Source organism: Homalodisca vitripennis, chromosome 1 (assembly GCF_021130785.1).
Source record: "Homalodisca vitripennis isolate AUS2020 chromosome 1, UT_GWSS_2.1, whole genome shotgun sequence".
NCBI classification, from domain to species: domain Eukaryota; kingdom Metazoa; phylum Arthropoda; class Insecta; order Hemiptera; family Cicadellidae; genus Homalodisca; species Homalodisca vitripennis.
The window spans coordinates 4,352,770-4,371,891 of record NC_060207.1 but is presented as its reverse complement, the minus strand read 5'-3'; the positions used below and the strand labels follow the sequence as shown (position 1 = coordinate 4,371,891).

The 19,122-nt window shown below is 31.6% G+C and overlaps 1 protein-coding gene across 4 annotated transcripts in view; it reads right to left on the bottom strand.

The window, feature by feature from the left end:
- LOC124356683 (centriolar coiled-coil protein of 110 kDa-like) overlaps nt 1-19,122 on the bottom strand; it is a 60,840-nt gene that overhangs the window by 32,210 nt on the left and 9,508 nt on the right. For 2 of the 4 annotated variants that reach the window (XM_046807840.1, XM_046807831.1), the window contains exons 2-3: nt 11,320-11,403; nt 1,145-3,034 (exon numbers count right to left, since the gene is read on the bottom strand). In XM_046807840.1, the coding sequence (XP_046663796.1) occupies nt 1,145-3,034; nt 11,320-11,397 (1,968 nt within the window). In that variant the 5' untranslated portion in view covers nt 11,398-11,403. The remainder of the gene's footprint in view (nt 1-1,144; nt 3,035-11,319; nt 11,404-19,122) is intronic. The other 2 variants (XM_046807858.1, XM_046807848.1) reach the window with 1 other exon arrangement.

Genomic DNA, 19,122 nt, shown 5'->3' with positions numbered 1-19,122 from the left:
ATCTTAGATTTTGTATTGTTCATTTTATTTACTAATGATCTGCCAAATATTCCAATTACCAACAGCAACTTGATAATGTACGCTGATGACTATGTTTTTAACTTCCTACGACTTAGTGGAAAATCTAGAAATAAACTCATATATAGCTGTGAATCTTGCTATGGACTACTGCAGGAGCAACAGCCTATTTTTAATGAATCAAGGATAAAGCAAATTTTGTTTGGAAGAGGAGGAATGACATTTAGCTCTACCAAATCTCTGGTCTGTTAACTCAACAAATTACCTAGTTATGATGACAAACTTTCATGACAAAATATCACATCAATAGCTTATGTCTTAGACTAAACTCATCAATGTATGCAATCAAGAGAATTAGAGCTATCAGTGCCAATAGAGCCAGAATAATAGCCTATTTCGATTTATTTGAAAGCCATTATAGGGGTATGGGATTATTGCCTGGGGTGGCTCAACAAAAGAAAATCTTCGGAGGGTGCTCATTCTCCAGAAGAGGGGTCTGAGGATTATAGCTGGTCTGGATTATAGGGAAAACTGTAGGGAAGTGTTCAGAGAGTGGAAGCTTTTAACAGCTGTAAGCATTTACATTACGGAATGCATCATAATAGCTAAATCTCGTAATGTTAAAAAAACACCAAGACAAGGTATGACTTCACTCTGCCAATAGAGACAGGTCTGCAACTCTAAGGCCAAGCCTACATACATATGCTGAATCTTCAATATTCTTCCAAATGAACTGAATAATATGGAATACAGAAAGCTGGAGAAAAGTCTGAAATCGTGGCTTGAGAAAAGACCCTTCGATTCAGTGCAAGAATTTCTGACCTGGAGAGTTAACTCACAAGATATACCAATGTGAATATATTGGTACCTACACAAGCAGCAGAGCCATTCAATTGTTGTGGACTTAAACTTGATTATACTTGTTTTATTTTTGTTAAATTATATTTAGCATCATACTGATTTTAAGGATCACGTAATAAAGAATACTCTCAACACTTTAGATTTCAATTAATGTTTTCCAACTAATTTCCCAACTATCTCAAACGCGAGACTAGATTATTTATATTTAACAGAGTTTGATTCTTAAACAAATACTTGACACTTAAAACACTTGTGATAAGCTTACCTGTTCTTTATCTGAATTGCGTTTTTGAGCCTTAAATTGTACTTTGTTAGCAGTTATTATATTCTCATTAGGAAACAGCTCTCGGCTGCATGAGGATTGTTTTTCATCTGAACTCATTTGAGAAATACTGTTTTCACAGGGGAGATCATAAACACTTAAGTGAGATGCACTTCTGCTCAATAACGTTCCACTGTTTGAATGCAACTGTGTTAACATAACTTTTTCCTTGTGTTGTTTTTCTAAAAGTTCCTTTATTTGCCGTTCATGGTGCAACTGCAGCTCAGAAAATAGTGTCGACAAATCTTCTGCAGTCGAGGGTCTTGACAGTATTTCATCCGATGTCAAAAATTTGGACAAACTTAAACTACTACATATTGATACGCCATCATCTACATCACTAGACTGTCCTCTGTTGCACTGAGAGTTAATATTGTCTACAGGTGCATTGTATATTTGTTTTTGTGGAAGTAATGTTGACTGACTTACTACTGAAATCTGACTAGCGGAGTCACTTGGCTCTATAGAGGGAAGTAAAGAATTGTCAGTGTCACATATGAACTGTGAACTTTCAGATGTGTTCTCTTTGTTTGATACAGAAGATACATTAACACTACTAGCTCCTGTGATCGTATTCTCATTGACGTACATCCCACTAGTTGATTGAGGAATCTGTTGAGGAGTTTTAACTTCTTTAATAGGTTCTGGAATTGAGTCAAAATTGAATTCTACATTATTTTGACCGATATTGGATGAAGTTTCTGTCATAGTTTTTATGCACTCAGTTGAATGTGCGAGCAGACTCAAGTGAGTGGGGCTTGTGCGGGAACTGGAAGGGAGAGAGTTAATTGTTTTCTTGCTTTTCACAGAACATTTGACAAAAGTCTTGGCGCTTTTAATAGGAACATTAGAACGTTTTGAAGTTAGAATATTAGCTTTTACAATTGGAGAATGAACACTGCAACTTTTGTTCCAAGTTTTCCTTGGCTTCCTAGCTGACAAAAACGGTTTAAATTCAAGTCCTTTGTCTTTTTCCTTCTTATCTGTAAGTGAGATCCACTTTTCATTCTCTTTTGCCATATGTTCCAAAAGGACAGGGCTTGGACTGTCTAATGTGTAAGAGTTTCGTCTGACCAGCCGAGAAGCATGAGGAGGAGGGGACTGTGATTCCATTTGAGTGTCTTGTACATTGTTTTTCACACTTTCTGGTGATTCATGAATAGGATCACTCTTCACAGAATTTGTAACCGGAGATGGATTATCACGAATGCTAACATCTAGAGATTCATTTGATTTAAAATATTGTGACAATTCTGAAGACACTTCATATGTTTCTCTTACAGTATCTTCATTACATATTGCACTATCAATTTCAAAATTCAAGGGCTTATTGTCTAATAGGTCTCCATCACTATTTATTATATTGTTCTTAAAAATCTTATCAGCAGTCGTACAGAAAAACTCCCGGAATTCAGCATCCTCCAATGCAGATCTCAAGAAACTGTCGCTGGGGATATTTTCACTTTGGGAAGACTGAGATGTACCATTATGATTGCTACTTTTGAATACTCTGTCAGCAGTGTTGTAGAAATATTCCTTAAAATATGGATCTTCTAGAGCAGATTTCATGAAACTGTCACTGACATCACCATTGGCTTCAGATGGTTGTGAGTTAATGTTGAAATCAAAAAAATTATCATTGCCATTTCTTGTAAGATTAGATGTAGAAAGTTGACAACTTGTTTGTTTCAACTCACTATTTTTAAAGTACTCTATGTAACTTCCCGTCATAACGCCACTATCGATACTGCTGCGTTTGTGCACTAGTTTTTTTTCAATTGAAATTGCTTTTGCTTTATCTTCATTTAGCTCTTTCCTTCGTTCTTCAGTAATCTGTAAACATATAGTTAAATAAATAAATAATTTAATATCCATTGTAATATTTCAATCTTGTGACATTGTAAAGAATTGATTTTAATTTATAAATTATTAGTAATTGATAATTGTGATTCATCATTTGTTTTTACACAATACAAATGCATCATCTAAGAAAATAAATTAGTGTATCTGAGACACTAGTATATACTAAGTTTTTATTGAAAACAATAATCTTAATATTTACAGGTGACAATGACCACACATTTTATAAGGAAGGAGAACAGATAAATTTTGTATAGACAAATAAATATATTTTTAAATAAGTTAATTAAGTTCCAATATCCAGAATTCTTCAGTAAAATTCAAAACCCTTTTTATTAAAAAAATCTTAGTAAAGAGTCTAATTATTTAACTTTAAGATAACTTTAAATTTTAGACTTTTTATATACTTAACAATTTTTGTTAGCTATGTATGTCCACGAGGTATCCTCAAATAGGACATGATGAATACAGATAATAACAGTTTATTAAATAAATTTCTACCTGTTAGTAAACTTATTTTTACAATTTTTTTTAGCTATGTGTGTCCACGAGGTACCCTCAAATAGGACATGATGAATACAGATAATAACAGTTTATTAAATAAATTTCTACCTGTTAGTAAACTTATTTTTACAAATTTTTCTGAATAAAATACTTTGTAGTACAAAAAATATAAGGTTTAAAATAAAATTTGCTGCAAAAAAATAATAATAAATTTAAAATATGGTACTTTTAGTTTGTAAAAAAGACACAAGAAATAAATTTAATAAATTAGTTACTTCTTCTATAAAAGTACATAACTTAAATCATCAAAGAAAATAACTATGGTTTTTAACACTTTGGATACCAGGACGATATGATTTATAATAAGAGTAATATAGTAAGTAGTTCTACAAACCTAAAAAACTAATCATCCAAAAAATATTATTCTTTTGTTCTTAAATATACAGGGATTCCAAAATAAAGTGGATATTCTAGAAAGCTTTCTGCCAGATAATGAAAAAAATAAAATATCAATTATTGGTCTATCTGAGCATTGGCTAGATGAAGGTGCTCCCTCTTTATTCTGCCCGAAAAACTTTTATTGTCCAGCTGACTTTTGCAGAAAAGATAATATCAGGGGAGGAACTCTTGTGTTTATTAATAGGGCTTTTGGTTCAAAAAAGATTGATGTTAGTAAATTTTGCTCTGAATTAAACTTTGAGGTGTCTGCAGTGGTTATTGATTCTCTTAAAGTTGTTACAGCATCAATCTATCATTCTCCTGCAGGAAATCCATATATTTTCTTAGAACTGTTAGAAGAATTTTTATCTTTCATCTCATCATATCACGGCTATTCAATAGTAATTGGGGGGGACATTAATGCTAGCTTTGATGTAACATCAAACAATAAAACTACAAGAATTTTTCTTAATGTTTTGAGACAATTCAACTACTTTTACATCAACAATGCTCCTACGAGAGGTGACCGTTGTCTTGACAATATATTTGTTAACTGTCCAGGGCAAGTTTTGGAATCCAAAATATTTGATTTTCCTTTCTCAGATCATAACGGGGTTATTTTGAACATGACATGCAATATAAATCCTGACTGTAATGAATCTGAATATCATGACAAAACACTGGAGCACATGAACTCTTTTACAATTAGTTTCCCAAAATCAGCAACAAACAATTTAGCTGAAAGTTTGATATCACATGACTGGAGTGCTTTAATGAACTCTGAAAATGTAGCAAGTACCCAAGATTGGTTTCAACACTTTTTAAGTGTTCTTGTTAATAAAATTGCTTATTTCTCAACTTTGAAAAAATTTAAGACCATGAAAAACATAACATTTAATAAAAAATGGTATACAAAAGAATTGGTTCACATGAAAGAAAGGCTTCTGTTTCTAAACAAACTTGTAAAAAATTCAAGCAGTGATAGGTTATATGCAAACTATACTGACCTCAAAAGATGCTACATAAAATCTATTAAAAATGCCAAGTTATACTACAATACAACAAAAATTGAAAATAGCAAAAATAAATGTAAAGCTGCTTGGAATCTTATAAAAGATAATACTACTAACACATCAACTCAAACTAAATTAGATATCACACCAGACTGTTTTAATAAATTTTTCATTGACTCGGTTGAGCAGACCGTAAATAACATTAACCATCCCAACACAGACAGTTTGACCCTAATTTGTAACTATCAAATAGAAAGCAATAACTTTTACTTTACAGAAGTCTCTGTTGATGACACTTCTAAAGCTATAAAGAGACTAAAAAAACTCTGACAGTAAAGACATGTTCAATATGTCCAACAATATGATAAAAAATATCTATCATACAATACTAACTCCTTTAACTTTAGGCATTAATAAATGCCTGAATGATGGTTATTTTCCAGAAGAGCTCAAACTTTCCAGAATTTGTCCAATATACAAGAAAGGCCCTAAAAATCTACCCACATTATCAAAAATCATAGAAATATTAGTTCACGATCAATTATTAGCATATTTAGAAAAATATTATTACCTTGATGTATCGCAATTTGGTTTTAGAAAGGATAAATGCACCATAGATGCAATAGATGCACTAATTAGAGAAGTTGTGAGTGCCTTTGAGGACAAGGCCTTTGCTCAGGCCACCTTGTGCGACCTGAGCAGGGCTTTTGACTGTGTGGACCACAACAAACTAGTCCTTAAACTAAATTATTATGGTGTAACAGGAACTCCCTCTAAGTTTTTTCAGTCATATCTATCAAACCGAAGGCAAAAGGTATGTGTTGATAGAAACTGGTCAGATGAGGCTAAAGTTTCTACTGGAGTGCCCCAAGGATCGGTTTTGGGTCCTCTGTTGTTCTTATTACAAATAAATGATTTACCAAAAAAATTATGGTTGCCTGTAAAGTCGGTTTTACAGGCGAAGATTTTACGTGACAACGTCTTTTTCTCGGTAGAATATTTATTGATATGAATATTATTAAATTGCACAATAGGAACAAGGAATTGAATGAAAATAAGAATTGCACAAATTTTAACTATAGAAATATATTTTGTTTACTAAAACATTGTACATAATTTGAAATTAATTAAAATTTGTTATTGTAAATGGTAAAGTTGAATAAAACATTTACTAAAATTGGAATTTGAAATTCTTGCTAAACACAGTTAAATTCTAACTCCGCGCGTGGTGATTGGTCGGTTTAGTTCGTTTGTTTGGTCGCACTGTTATGACAGGTTAGAGGTTATAATTTGTTATTTTTAAATGTTTGACTAGCAATACGCGTTGTTTCTTCTCAATCGACTGAATTACGATTGATTGCAGAGTGATTTAAACTAATAATTTACTTAACACTATCAACATTTGTCAATAGTATGACATAACCTATAAACTCAGTTTCTCAACTTTTGTGTCAATCTAACAATTAATCAATCAATCATAGTTTACGATAATGAAATATCAGTGTACAATTATTTACCTTTATTGTTGTAGTAGTTGTAAATGACGAATCTAAGCACTCCACATTTTCACGAATAAACATAGTTATCTGCTTTATCCCGTGCGGCGGACCCACAGTTATCTGCTTTATCCCGTGCGGCGGACCCACTGGACGGGCATCGTAACGTTACCGGGCATTACACTTTTTCATGAGTGACTCCGAGCCGCAACCTAATTTAAGACGTCACGTCAAAATATCAAGGCCAAATCTTTATTATATCCAGATGACACAACTTTTATTAACATAAACTCTAATTTCGATGAATTACAAGATCTTGTTAGAGAGACTGTACAAGAGGCCTCATTGTGGTTTAGGTCCAATGGATTAGTGCTCAATGAAGCCAATACTCAGAATATTATATTCAGCTTAAAACAAACACCATCAGATGATACAATAAATGCTTTTTTTACTACTGTAAAATTTTTAGGTATCTATATCGATAGTACTTTGACTTGGAATTCCCATATTGAGTACATATCCAAAAGGTTGTCTAGGGTAATTTTTCTACTCAGGCGATTATTGTCGTGTGTGCCTGAAAACTATGTAAAATCAGCTTATTATGCATTTTTTCAATCAGTTTTAAGATACGGTTTAATAATCTGGGGAAACAGCAGTAAGATTGAAGACATTCTAATTCTGCAAAAGAAAGCTGTGCGAGTGATAGCGAGGGCCCATTCTCTGGACCACTGCAAGCCTCTGTTCATTAAACTTAAATTACAAACTGTGATAAATCTCTACATCTTTGATTTAGTTACCTATTTACTCAAAAATTTTCAAACTCTCACTCTAAGAAGTGATATACACAGCTACTATACTAGAAATAGAACTAATATTGCCATAGATCATGTTAGATTAGCCAAATCTCAAAACAGCCACATTATAATTTCTCAAAAAATCTTCAACAAAGTAAAACATTTGGCAGATAAGTATCCCACAAAAATATTTCAAAACAAACTGTACCATTGGCTTTTGAACAATCCCTTCTATACCCTATCAGAGTTTTTTAACTACAAGGATATTAAATTTTAGTTTGTTAATAATGTATACAGGATCCACTGTACAGCTCGCTAAATCTGTTATACTACAATTGAAAACATATATTTGTAAACAACAATGAGATTTCAGTAAATTGTTCAATTTTTAATCTAGAAACTGTCCTTTTTTTTATTCAGAACTGTAAATTTCATCTGTAGAATCTTATATTGTAACCTGTTATCCTAAGATTTCAAATTGTTGTGCTAGTATTGTAGTAATTCATGTGCAATCAGTTAAAATATTTTTTAATTTAATATCTGTTAAACTTTTGTAAATTCTTTTGTTGTTCAATTATTTTAAAATCTCCTTTTGTTAAACTATTGTCTTTCATTATGATATTGATATTCAAAGAATAATTTTAAACTGTAATGATATTTTAAAAACTGAATAGTTTGGTTTTATTGCTTGTTTCTGACCATGTCATCTAGACAATATTACTGACTTTGTCAATGCATGTCATATGTAAAAAGGCAAATAAAGATTGATTGATTGATAATCTGTTGTTGCTATTTCATTGTATAAGTGCTAGGTGATATATCGTTGCCAAACATTACTAAAAATAATTTAATCAGTTTAACATCCCATACTGTTTATATAGATACTTAATTCCTTAAAATAATATGAATACAAATCCTAATCAGTAATGTATTATTTTGTAAACATATAATTGAATACAATAAGAAACACACACACACCACAAGAAAACACACAACACAACACAACAACAAGAACACACAGAATAAGAGTTCTACCTGGTAATCCAGCACATAAACAAACCCGCTGTGTACAGCAGTCTATTCGGTGGTTTTAGTAGAAGTTTGTTAGTTTCAAACAGTACACTTTGCTACACGGCTCACGATCATCTAAATCTAAATTAAGTTGACATACAACTGTAACAAGTCCGAAATGGGATATTCGAAATGTGGTGTATAATGCTGCCACCACCGGATGATTCCGGAAAAGAAACTGAATGTTCACACCAAAATTAAACTTAAAAAATTACTCTTTATTCTACTGATTGATTTAAATAAATGTTACAATTCTGAATGGTTTAAATAGAACACTTCTGATTACAAGATTATATTGACTATTGTTTAAGGAATTTAGAAAATTATTATAATATAGCTACAGAAAATTACATGTTACTGAGTCTGAGGCCTGATCTAGACAGCTTTCCAGCACACACAGGTGCCTACTCTGCATTGTTAGCAGTTTTGCTGCTGTCCTACTCACTTACTTTCAACACTGCTTTACATTTAATAATTATTATCTTTATTTAAAAATAAACTTTTACAAGGATGTAAATATATTTATAAAACAAATAAAGCATAATTTCTGTATAAATGATATCTAGGTTTAATTTAATGATCAATATTATTTTAACTACAGTATTAGCCATAATAAACAGTACTGAAACTGAATCAGCTGTAGTTGCCTTCTGGATCAGCTAATTTAATTGTCGACTGTTGCCACGCCTTCATGTTCTTCTTATTTGAGGTTAGTTTTTGCTAACATGGTGCTAACAACAGATGGTGCTAGAGGAAGTTTTTTTATCGCAGGGCATTATTTTCGCTCATACGGAATTGGAAGTGTGGGTGGGCCAAGCTTGTCATACACTGCATTACGTTTTCAGGAACATTTCTACAACGAAATATTCCTCTGAACGTTGCTCTAAACGTCCTGACATTGTTGTAGAGAGGCCACAGCATAGTAAGCGTGTAGCTATTTGGTGCACTGTGTCTGGGAGGGGTATAGTGGACCATACTTTTTTGAAGGCAACAATGGAGAGACTCTTACAGAAAATCAGTATCGATACAGGGCTATTCTGGATCATTTTGTGAGACACCTCAGGATATTTTGTCGTGCACGAAACCTGCCATTAAATTTACAGTGGTTCCAGCAAGATGGCACAACCAGTCACACTGCCGTTAACAACATTGCTTTCCTCCAACAAACCTTTGGCAACCGTCTCATCTCCCTTAGAATAAATTTTCCTTACACAGCCCACTCCTCCCATCTTACATCACCGGACGCCTACGTCTTGGGAATGTTGAAAGAAAACATTTTCCGCGAGGACCCACCATCTACCATTGTTCAACTCAAAGAAAAAATAACCATGTGTATTAGGAGAATGGAACAATTCATAAAAATGATGCAAAATTCTAAATAAACTCAGCTTTCTATGACGTCAGAGAACCTACACTACAAAAGAACTCTCTTTTGGTTTATTCAGCAGCCATCCCGTGTAATCGAGATAAAGGGGTGATCGTAGACGGATGTGGACTCCCGGATTCCAGGAGTCAAGTATGTGACTGTATCAGATTTCAGATGCTACACTAAGCGGGAGGTGAAATAGAACTAAACTCAACATTTGCATTAAAATCAACCCTTTCCATCATGGCTATGTTATGTTCAAAATTAGACATCAGAATTCCTTGCTACACAAAACTGCCTTTATAGAACAAAATATTCTGCTGATTAATCAGCTGATCATTACATTAAACACATTAACTGCAGTGCATGCACAATCCTACTATTCCAGCAGTCCTATAGACGATAAGTGACTCATATTGCAGTAAAGGTGTTAGCGATGTATTCTGTAGCTTGACATGTACTATAGTATAAGACACTGACTGCAGTGCATGTACAATCCTACTATTCCAGCTGTTCTATATACGATAAGTGACTCATATTGCAGTAAAGGTGTTAGCGATGTATTCTGTAGCTTGACATATACTATAGTATAAGACACTGACTGCAGTGCATGTACAATCCTACTATTCCAGCTGTTCTATATACGATAAGTGACTCATATTGCAGTAAAGGTGTTAGCGATGTATTCTGTAGCTTGACATATACTATAGTATAAGACACTGACTGCAGTGGATGTACAATCCTACTATTCCAGCTGTTCTATATACGATAAGTGACTCATATTGCAGTAAAGGTGTTAGCGATGTATTCTGTAGCTTGACATATACTATAGTACAAGACACTGACTGCAGTGGATGTACAATCGTACTATGCCAGCTGTCCTATAGACAATAAGTGACTAACGTTGCAGTAAAGGCGTTAGCGATGTATTCTATAGCTTGACATGTACATGGTTGAAATTTATTTGCATGCATTATGTGTTGTTTTGCCAAACAATAATTTAAATTTTGTTTGATATTTTCTGTATTGTAGACCAAATACCACTTTTTTAACATACAATTAGAGAATTTACATAAGTTTATCATTATACTTTTTATTACCTTATTTAAGTGAATGTATTACATAAAATGAACACGAATGAGCTATCAATTCCAGTTGGTAAATGTAGTAATGAGCTTAAAATTTATGTAATAAAAGTTTAACTTAATTGATCTTATTTAGTATATTATCTCACTTAAACTAAAAGAGAAAAAAACAATACTGATACCCTAAGTTTAGTGGTTACAACTTTGAAAGTGACAAAGCTATAAACACTTTGGAGTTTCTAGCAACACTTCCAGTTTGTTATTTAAAAGATTTTGATTATTTTCTCACTGATTTTGATAAAAAATAAAATATATTGAAAAACAAGGTTTTTAATATGCCAAATACGATATTGGTTTGAAAAAAACCTCTTATTATGATATTACTATAAAATTCAAGTTATAAGAAAGTGATTGCAGTTAGGTACATTAGGAAGTATTCTACATCAATATAAACTGTATTTCTACATTATAATAAGAAGTGTTTTTCTTACCAAGGGAGGTAAAATGGGCGTCCCTGCAATTTTAATGCACGATAAAAATCCTTTATCTTGCAGATATATTGATGCCATTTTCACCTGAAACGTAAATATTAGTAAGTAATGAGCAAAATAATAATTCAGTGACTAATATCAATTTAATTTCACAGAGAATAATCAACCAAAAAAATGGAATGGGGTAAAGGAAGCTGATATAAAAATCTAACGTATACTTTTAACCCATTCAGGATTACTGATACAATATCTTGTCACGTAGTGGCTGGGTCTTACGGTGATGGGTAATCTGGTTTTAAATTCGCAGATAGTTATATCTGTAGATTGCATGATCACCTTCAGTACTCGTCAATATTCTACAGATTGCAGTTATATATTGATGTGCAATTTAATTTATTTCACTTACTACTATAAAGAGTTTATTGATTTATTATTTTTCTCATCTATATAGAATAATATTTTAGTGTACTATTATTTCACTTTATGGTATTGGTTGCATGTACTATTATGTGTAATTGGGTAGACATTAATTACATAACATAGGTGAGAATATTGACCTAGACAATGACAATGAAAACTATACATTACATTTGTTTATACATATAAGAAGATATGTTTATAACATAGAATACACTTTTATGTAAGGGTAAGTCGAGTAGGAACAGTGGACAGTTCAATGAAATGTGTATTTAGTGTTCTTCAGCTAATACACATATTAATTGATATCCCCGCTAGGACTCTATTCACGATGGATTATCCTGGAACATGAGTATAGATATGAAAGCAAGTAGTGGTAGATTATGTAGTTTAATAAGATTTATTCATTTTTGTATCCATGTTAGGTAGGTAAAAACCTGGAAAAATTGTTAAAACTTTGTATCATAATAATCCCAGCTGATGGGGCTAATATCACAAAGGCTTTTATTGCATAGATTTTCCAATTTACTAGTTAAGCTCTTAAATTAAATTGTATTACAATAGCTCCACCAGATACGTAAAATTAGCTCCTCAATGTGTAACATCATGTCTCACAAATTCCATGGCTCATATTTCTGGAAGCAACTAATGGTGCTTATGTTATGAAATTTACAAATAAAGATTTTTTCATTTATACTCTTATATCAATATCTAATGGTGTCTGTCCGCATGTTTGCTACTATGTAACACTTAAAACTACTGGACTGATTGTACTGAAATGTTACATGGACATTATTAGGATTCCTGGTTAACATATACCTATTTCTCAAATCCCTCCGGGCTGCCCCACTGGTCTTGAAATCTTGTTTTAACCTAATATGGATCAGTGTTAAGTATCAGTGAAAAATCTAAACTCAGTATTGGTTATTTATTAAATAATACACTCCCTTCTAACATTACATTGGAATGATTTTGTGAAAAATGCATTTCCAGAATTAAAAATCATGTCAGTTTATAGTGAATATATTTATGAAACTATACTGAAGGTTAAAGTTCTGAGCAAATGATATTAAATTAAATAGTTAAACTCATCAATATAACCCAAGAAATAAAAATAACATTGCTGTAACTCAATGTAATTTGCAATTCTTCTGTAAAAAACCAAAATATATGGGAGCACAATTTTATAATGTACTACCAAATTATTTGAAGTCAATAGAAAACTATAAAATATTCAAACTAAAACATAAAGATAATGAAATAAATTCACCATTGTATTCCTTCTGAATTATATGAAACCGATTGAGTTTAAATTAGTTTTTGTTTTCAATTTCTCTAAACAAGTGTTTATTTATATACGTAGACTGTTTTTTTTCTGTGAATTTTAGATCACAGAATCACAAATTGGGTTGGTATAGTTTATAGATTTTCTGAAAAACATAAGTAATATATTGCCATGTTCTCGCAACTGTATACGTAAAAAACTTATGTTTTAATATTATGACACCATTGATGTTTATTGTGTAAAATAATTGAATACAGATAATTCTGATGCTCCAGATGACCTATATATTTACATGGTTCTGTCACTAAGTAACATAAATGTCTGGAAAATGGTCCCATGCATGACATATAATAGCGTCACAACATAGTGCTGTAATGTATTTTATGTACAATATATGTATTCCATACAAGAAAGCACAGAGAAATATTGTTTTAATAATTGTAATGTAAAAAAACAACAAACATTAATTTACAAAGAATACTGTCAGGGTCCTTATGTGAACTTTACCAATACATAAAAGTTATTTACAGCCTCCAGTTACCAGTTATAACGTTCACATGTCAAAACATTTTCTATCGCAAAGCCCTGGCTCTGCCACACATGACCCTCCCATACAAACGTATCTTGAACCCATTTTGTACACCGAACTGATGAAAGTTTTGAAAATTGCACAGGTCTGCAGTAAATTCTCTACAATTTTAATGAAACAAGCTACTAACTGTACAGTAGCCTGCAGGGAGTGTGTGACAGAAACAAATCAAATACAAACTCATTAATAATTATATGCTTACCTGTTTTAATGACTTAAGTACAATATTTTTTTATACTGTAAATGTATGATTTACAGCAAATTTATTCTGTGTTACGTTTAAGAATATGTACACCATTCAAAGTTAATTTTTATATAATTCATGTAGTGCACTAAGTTTCATAAATTATTATTCCAGTAATAATTCACTCAAATCAATCCCAAATTAATAATTTTAATCATAATAAGAAAATGAAGATCTCATAATAAACATGATGTCCACTGTAGCTATTATAGCCGCCAGCTGATACAAGAACAATAAAGGAATAAAAAAAATAAAAGAAAAACATATCCCGGTTCTATAAGTGTTAATGTTATTAATTATATGAAGTTAACTGAAATCGGATAAGTAATAATTAGTGGTAGAGTGATTTTTGTACGTCAGACTTACATTTATTGATGTCGAACGATTTACTTACCAGGCCTGTTGGCCTGTCTCTACAGAAGTCCTAAATATTGCTGCATTGATCCTTTTTTGTCTAAGTTGGAGGTTTTGTGTAATATCTTGTGTAGTAAATTCAAAAATATTGTATTAGTAGGAGATTTCAACATTAATGTTTTGAATAAGGATACTGTTTACAACAAATTCAATAGTATTTTAAAATCGTTTAACTTACATTACAAAATAGATTTTCCAACCAGGGTCACTTTAGAATCACAAACAGCAATTGACAATATTATTACAAATCTACCTTCTAATAAAACTAGAGTCTCTGGCATCATAACACACATTTCCGACCATGAAGCACAGATAATTGAAATTTTAGATCTTGGTGAAAGGCAGAACAGTGTAACGAATAAATATATTAGAAAATTTACACAGAGTAATATTAAGTCATTCTTAAGCAGCCTAGCAAATACGGCATGGTCGGATGTCTACCAATGATGTGTTTTATTCTATTTTTAGTTATAATTTTGAAGTACATTTTCCTAAATTGATAGTCACCAAAAAAAGAAAATCACAAAAGTAAATGGATAACTGATGAAATTAAATACAAGCAGTGTAAATTGATAGACCTAGAAAAAAACTGTAGGATACTTAAGGATATAAAATTAAAATCAAAAATTAAAGAAATGAAAAAGGAATTGAAAAATGCTATATATAAAAGCAATACTTTGATCAAAAGATTAATAATTCTTGCAACATTTCAAAATCAACATGGCAATTAATTAAAACAAAATAAATAAAAAACCAGTTTGTAAAAAAAATATTACAGTTTTTAGAGATATAAACAAGGAAGTTGTAAGTGATCCAATACAGGTTGGAAATATATTTAATAAGTTTTTTGTAAACGTAGTTGATAAAACAGTATTACCCAATTTACCTTCTAGAAATGAAAAACAATTAAATTTTCCACATGCTCATACGACAAATAATAGATTTAGATTTAATCAGATTTCAGAAACTCATTTAAAAAAAATTGTCATGTCTTTTGAAAATAAACCATCATCTGGAAATGATGAGGTTACTATACAACTAATAAAACAATCTCTTCCATTCATTTTATAGCCATTAGTCCACTTAATAAATTCATCTCTAAGTTCAAGCTATTTTCCGAATCAACTAAAGATTGCCAGATTAATCCCAATTTTCAAAAAAGGTAACCCAAATGACCCCTCATGTTATAGGCCAGTGTCTCTTCTTCCTGTGTTTTCTAAAATATTTGAAAAAGTAGTTTATATTCAATTAGTGAATTATTTAGAAAACAATAAATTATTAGATAAGCAACAACATGGCTTTAGATCGGGAAAGTCCACTACTACCGCTGGCATTGACTTTATTCAGTCAATAATCAACTCGATGGATAGGGGTGAAAAGGTAATTGGAATTTTCTTGGATCTCACACGGGCATTTGATAGCGTCTCACACCAAGAACTTCTAATCTCTCTTAAGAATCAAGAATCAAGAGAATCAAGAATCAAGAACTTTATTAGTCATTAGACATACAATGATACATTAGACTTCGTCATTTATAAATTACTATTTAGCAGCTATTATATAAATGCTTCTAGTTCATTAATCAATTTAATATAGTAGTTAAGTCATATTTAATAAATAAATTGTCTGCACATATAATGGAAAATATCATAACCAAGTATAAAAATTAACAAATTTGAGTTAACAGTAGATAAATATGTACAGCATAAGAAGACGTCTATGTAATAATTCACAGCAACATTAAATACTGAATTATATCAGTAATAAATAATATAAATAAATAACAATTAACAAACAACACGAATCAACAATTTATATGATTTTTAAAAAGTTAACTTTATACAATACATAATAAACAAGTACAACAATAAAAAGAGTAAAAAGCAATATATACACACTTATTCAGATCTGGTCTGCATTTAGCTATCAAATATTGTATGTAATTGACGAGCTTCATTTAATAGGAAATCATTAACCTTGTGAAATATATTTTGATTGTGGCAGTTTGTTAAATAGTATTTTTTCTTGTAATATCTTTCAAATTCAAATTCAAATGGTTTATTGTCAGAATACAAACTATGTATATAACAACGTCATATTATAAATAATCTATAGCTTACTTTAAATATCCTTACTTCTTATCACAGTTAAAAAATTCATCAACAGTGTACAAACATGAATCTACTAACATTTTCTTTACAACATTTTTAAAATTTGATCTGTTTAATACCTTGATATGATTGGGCAAAGCATTGTAATATTTGATTCCCTGATATCTAAAACTGGCTTGAGTGCTAGCAAAGTTACATTTTGGTACAACTACATTATTTCTATTACGAGTACTATAACTATGAACATCACATTGATTAATAAATAATGATAAATTATCTCTGACATATAACAAAACATTTAATACATAAATAGACGGCAATGTTAATACACCTAATTTTACAAACAGTGGTTTACAGTGCTCACGACTCTGGACATTACATATAAGCCTGACTGCTCTTTTTTGTAACACAAACAGTTTATTCGCAATCTGAGATTGGCCCCACAAAGTTACTCCATATGTTAAGAAACTATGAATATAGGCATAGTACATAAAAAAGCAAGTGTTTATCAGAAATTGTTCCATTAAGGGATCTTATAAGAAAAATACCTCGGGAAATTCGAGAAGCTACATAATCAATATGAGTTTGCCATTTAAGATTGGATTGTATAAAAATGCCAAGAAACTTAAGACTTAAGTCCTCATTATCACTAGGCCTATTAGAAAAGGTAATATGTAAATCTTGAATTTTTTTATCATTTACACAGAGCTTATTTGCTGCACACCAATCATCTACAATTGAGGTCTTAACACTAAGTAGCTCATTACATTCGTTCCTCGTTTTTGCGCAGACCTTAAGACCCAAGTCATCAGCAAACAAATACGTACTAACATAATTGTCATTGAGATTAAAAGGCAAGTCATTTATATACAAAATAAATAGAGTAGGTCCTAAAATGGATCCCTGAGGAACACCTAGCTTAACAGGCCTAGTTTCTGACATAGAGCCATTTAAATATACATATTGACACCTATTTGAGAGATATGAGTTAAAAAAACTGACAGCAAGTTGACTAAAACCATAAGACCTAAGTTTATTTAATAGAATATGATGATTTACAGTATCAAAGGCTCTGGATAAGTCATAAGATCTGAACTTGACAGATTTTTTTAGTTCCAAACCATCAAAGCAATCATTTATGAAGGACTGGACTGCGCCAATGGTACACCGCTCAGCTCGAAACCCAAATTGACAAGTGCTGAGTAAATTATTGGTTTCGAGATAGCAAACCAACTGCTTATGAACTAGCCGCTCCAACACCTTTGACACTGCTGTAACAATAGTTATAGGCCTATAATTACAAGTTTGGTCCTTTGGACCCCTCTTATGTACTGGAATCACTTTGTTTATCTTTAGTACATCAGGAAAAATACCTGTCCTAACACTTTCATTAAATAAATAAGTTAGAATTTCACAGATTGAGTTGGCAGCCATTTTCAGAATAGGAGCACTTATACCATAACAATCGAGACATGTGCTATTACTTAAACTAAGGATAGCTGCATGAACATCTTCCACTTTAAATTCATTCAGGCAAAAGCTTACTGTAGAGTTCCACTGAGCACAGTGCTTACCAAGGTAGAAAGAATAGTCATTATTGCTAGGTGGAATACTTTTGCAAGTCTCCAAAACTGAGCCAACAAAATATGAATTAAAACTATCAGGTTCCAGTACATGAGATGAGTTAGATGACATACTATTAGCCCTGACTGATTTATTAATAATGCTCCAAGCAGCTTTACTTTTGTTTGTTGCTTTATCAAGTAAAGTGTTATTAAAGTCAAGCTTTGCTTTTTTTATTTCATTTCTGTAAACATTTTTAAGATTTCTATATTTATTTCTAATATCAATATTTTTCTCATTGCTTGTGTTTTTTATAATATAATAAAGTCTATCAAGCTCCTGCTTTGTCTTATTTAGACCTTCATGATACCAGGCAACATTTACTTGTTTAGATTTAGATTTCTTATTTTTTAAAGGCATAGCACAGTTCAGAGCCAATAAGAACTTTTCTAAAAATAACTTAAACTTAAGGTTAACATTTTGACTTAATAACATAAATATCATTCCAGTTAGTGAGACCTAGGTAAGACGTAAAAAGTGAGGAGCCCAAAGTAGAAATGGGTCTAACAATAAACATTTGTGGTATAATCCTAGACATTACATTGTCTAAAGTAGCTTTGAAGAGGATGGCCATATGGTCTGAAGCACCAGTGTGAATGACTGTAGATTTTCCCTTATCTTGATGAATAGTCGTCAGCAGATTATCAATACAACTACCCTTTGTTGCATCTCCTCCAAGGGTAGGTCTTGTAACTTCAGCAACAGTAATATTTAGTCCAAAACTGTCAATGAGGTTGAATAGTACTTTGGCCTCTGAGTCATTTCTGTTAAGAAAATTGACATTGAAGTCACCCACAAAGACTATATTACATTTATTATAATGCAGGAAGGACAAAATGTCATATAACTTATCATAGAATAGTGATAAGTTACCTGCTGGAGATCTATAGAAAGTTACCACTAGAGTTTTCCAAGTTGGCAGCATTATTGCTGCCAATTCACAAACAAGTTCCTCCGAGAAACAAGACAATTTATCATAAAAAACAAATTCAGTTCCTTCCTTAACACAGATAAGCACACCCCCATGAATATGTTTTTCTCTTGCGAAAAAGTCAGCGATAACATAGCCAGGTATCACTAAATTGTTTATATCAGTTGAGGACAACCAGTGTTCTGCAAT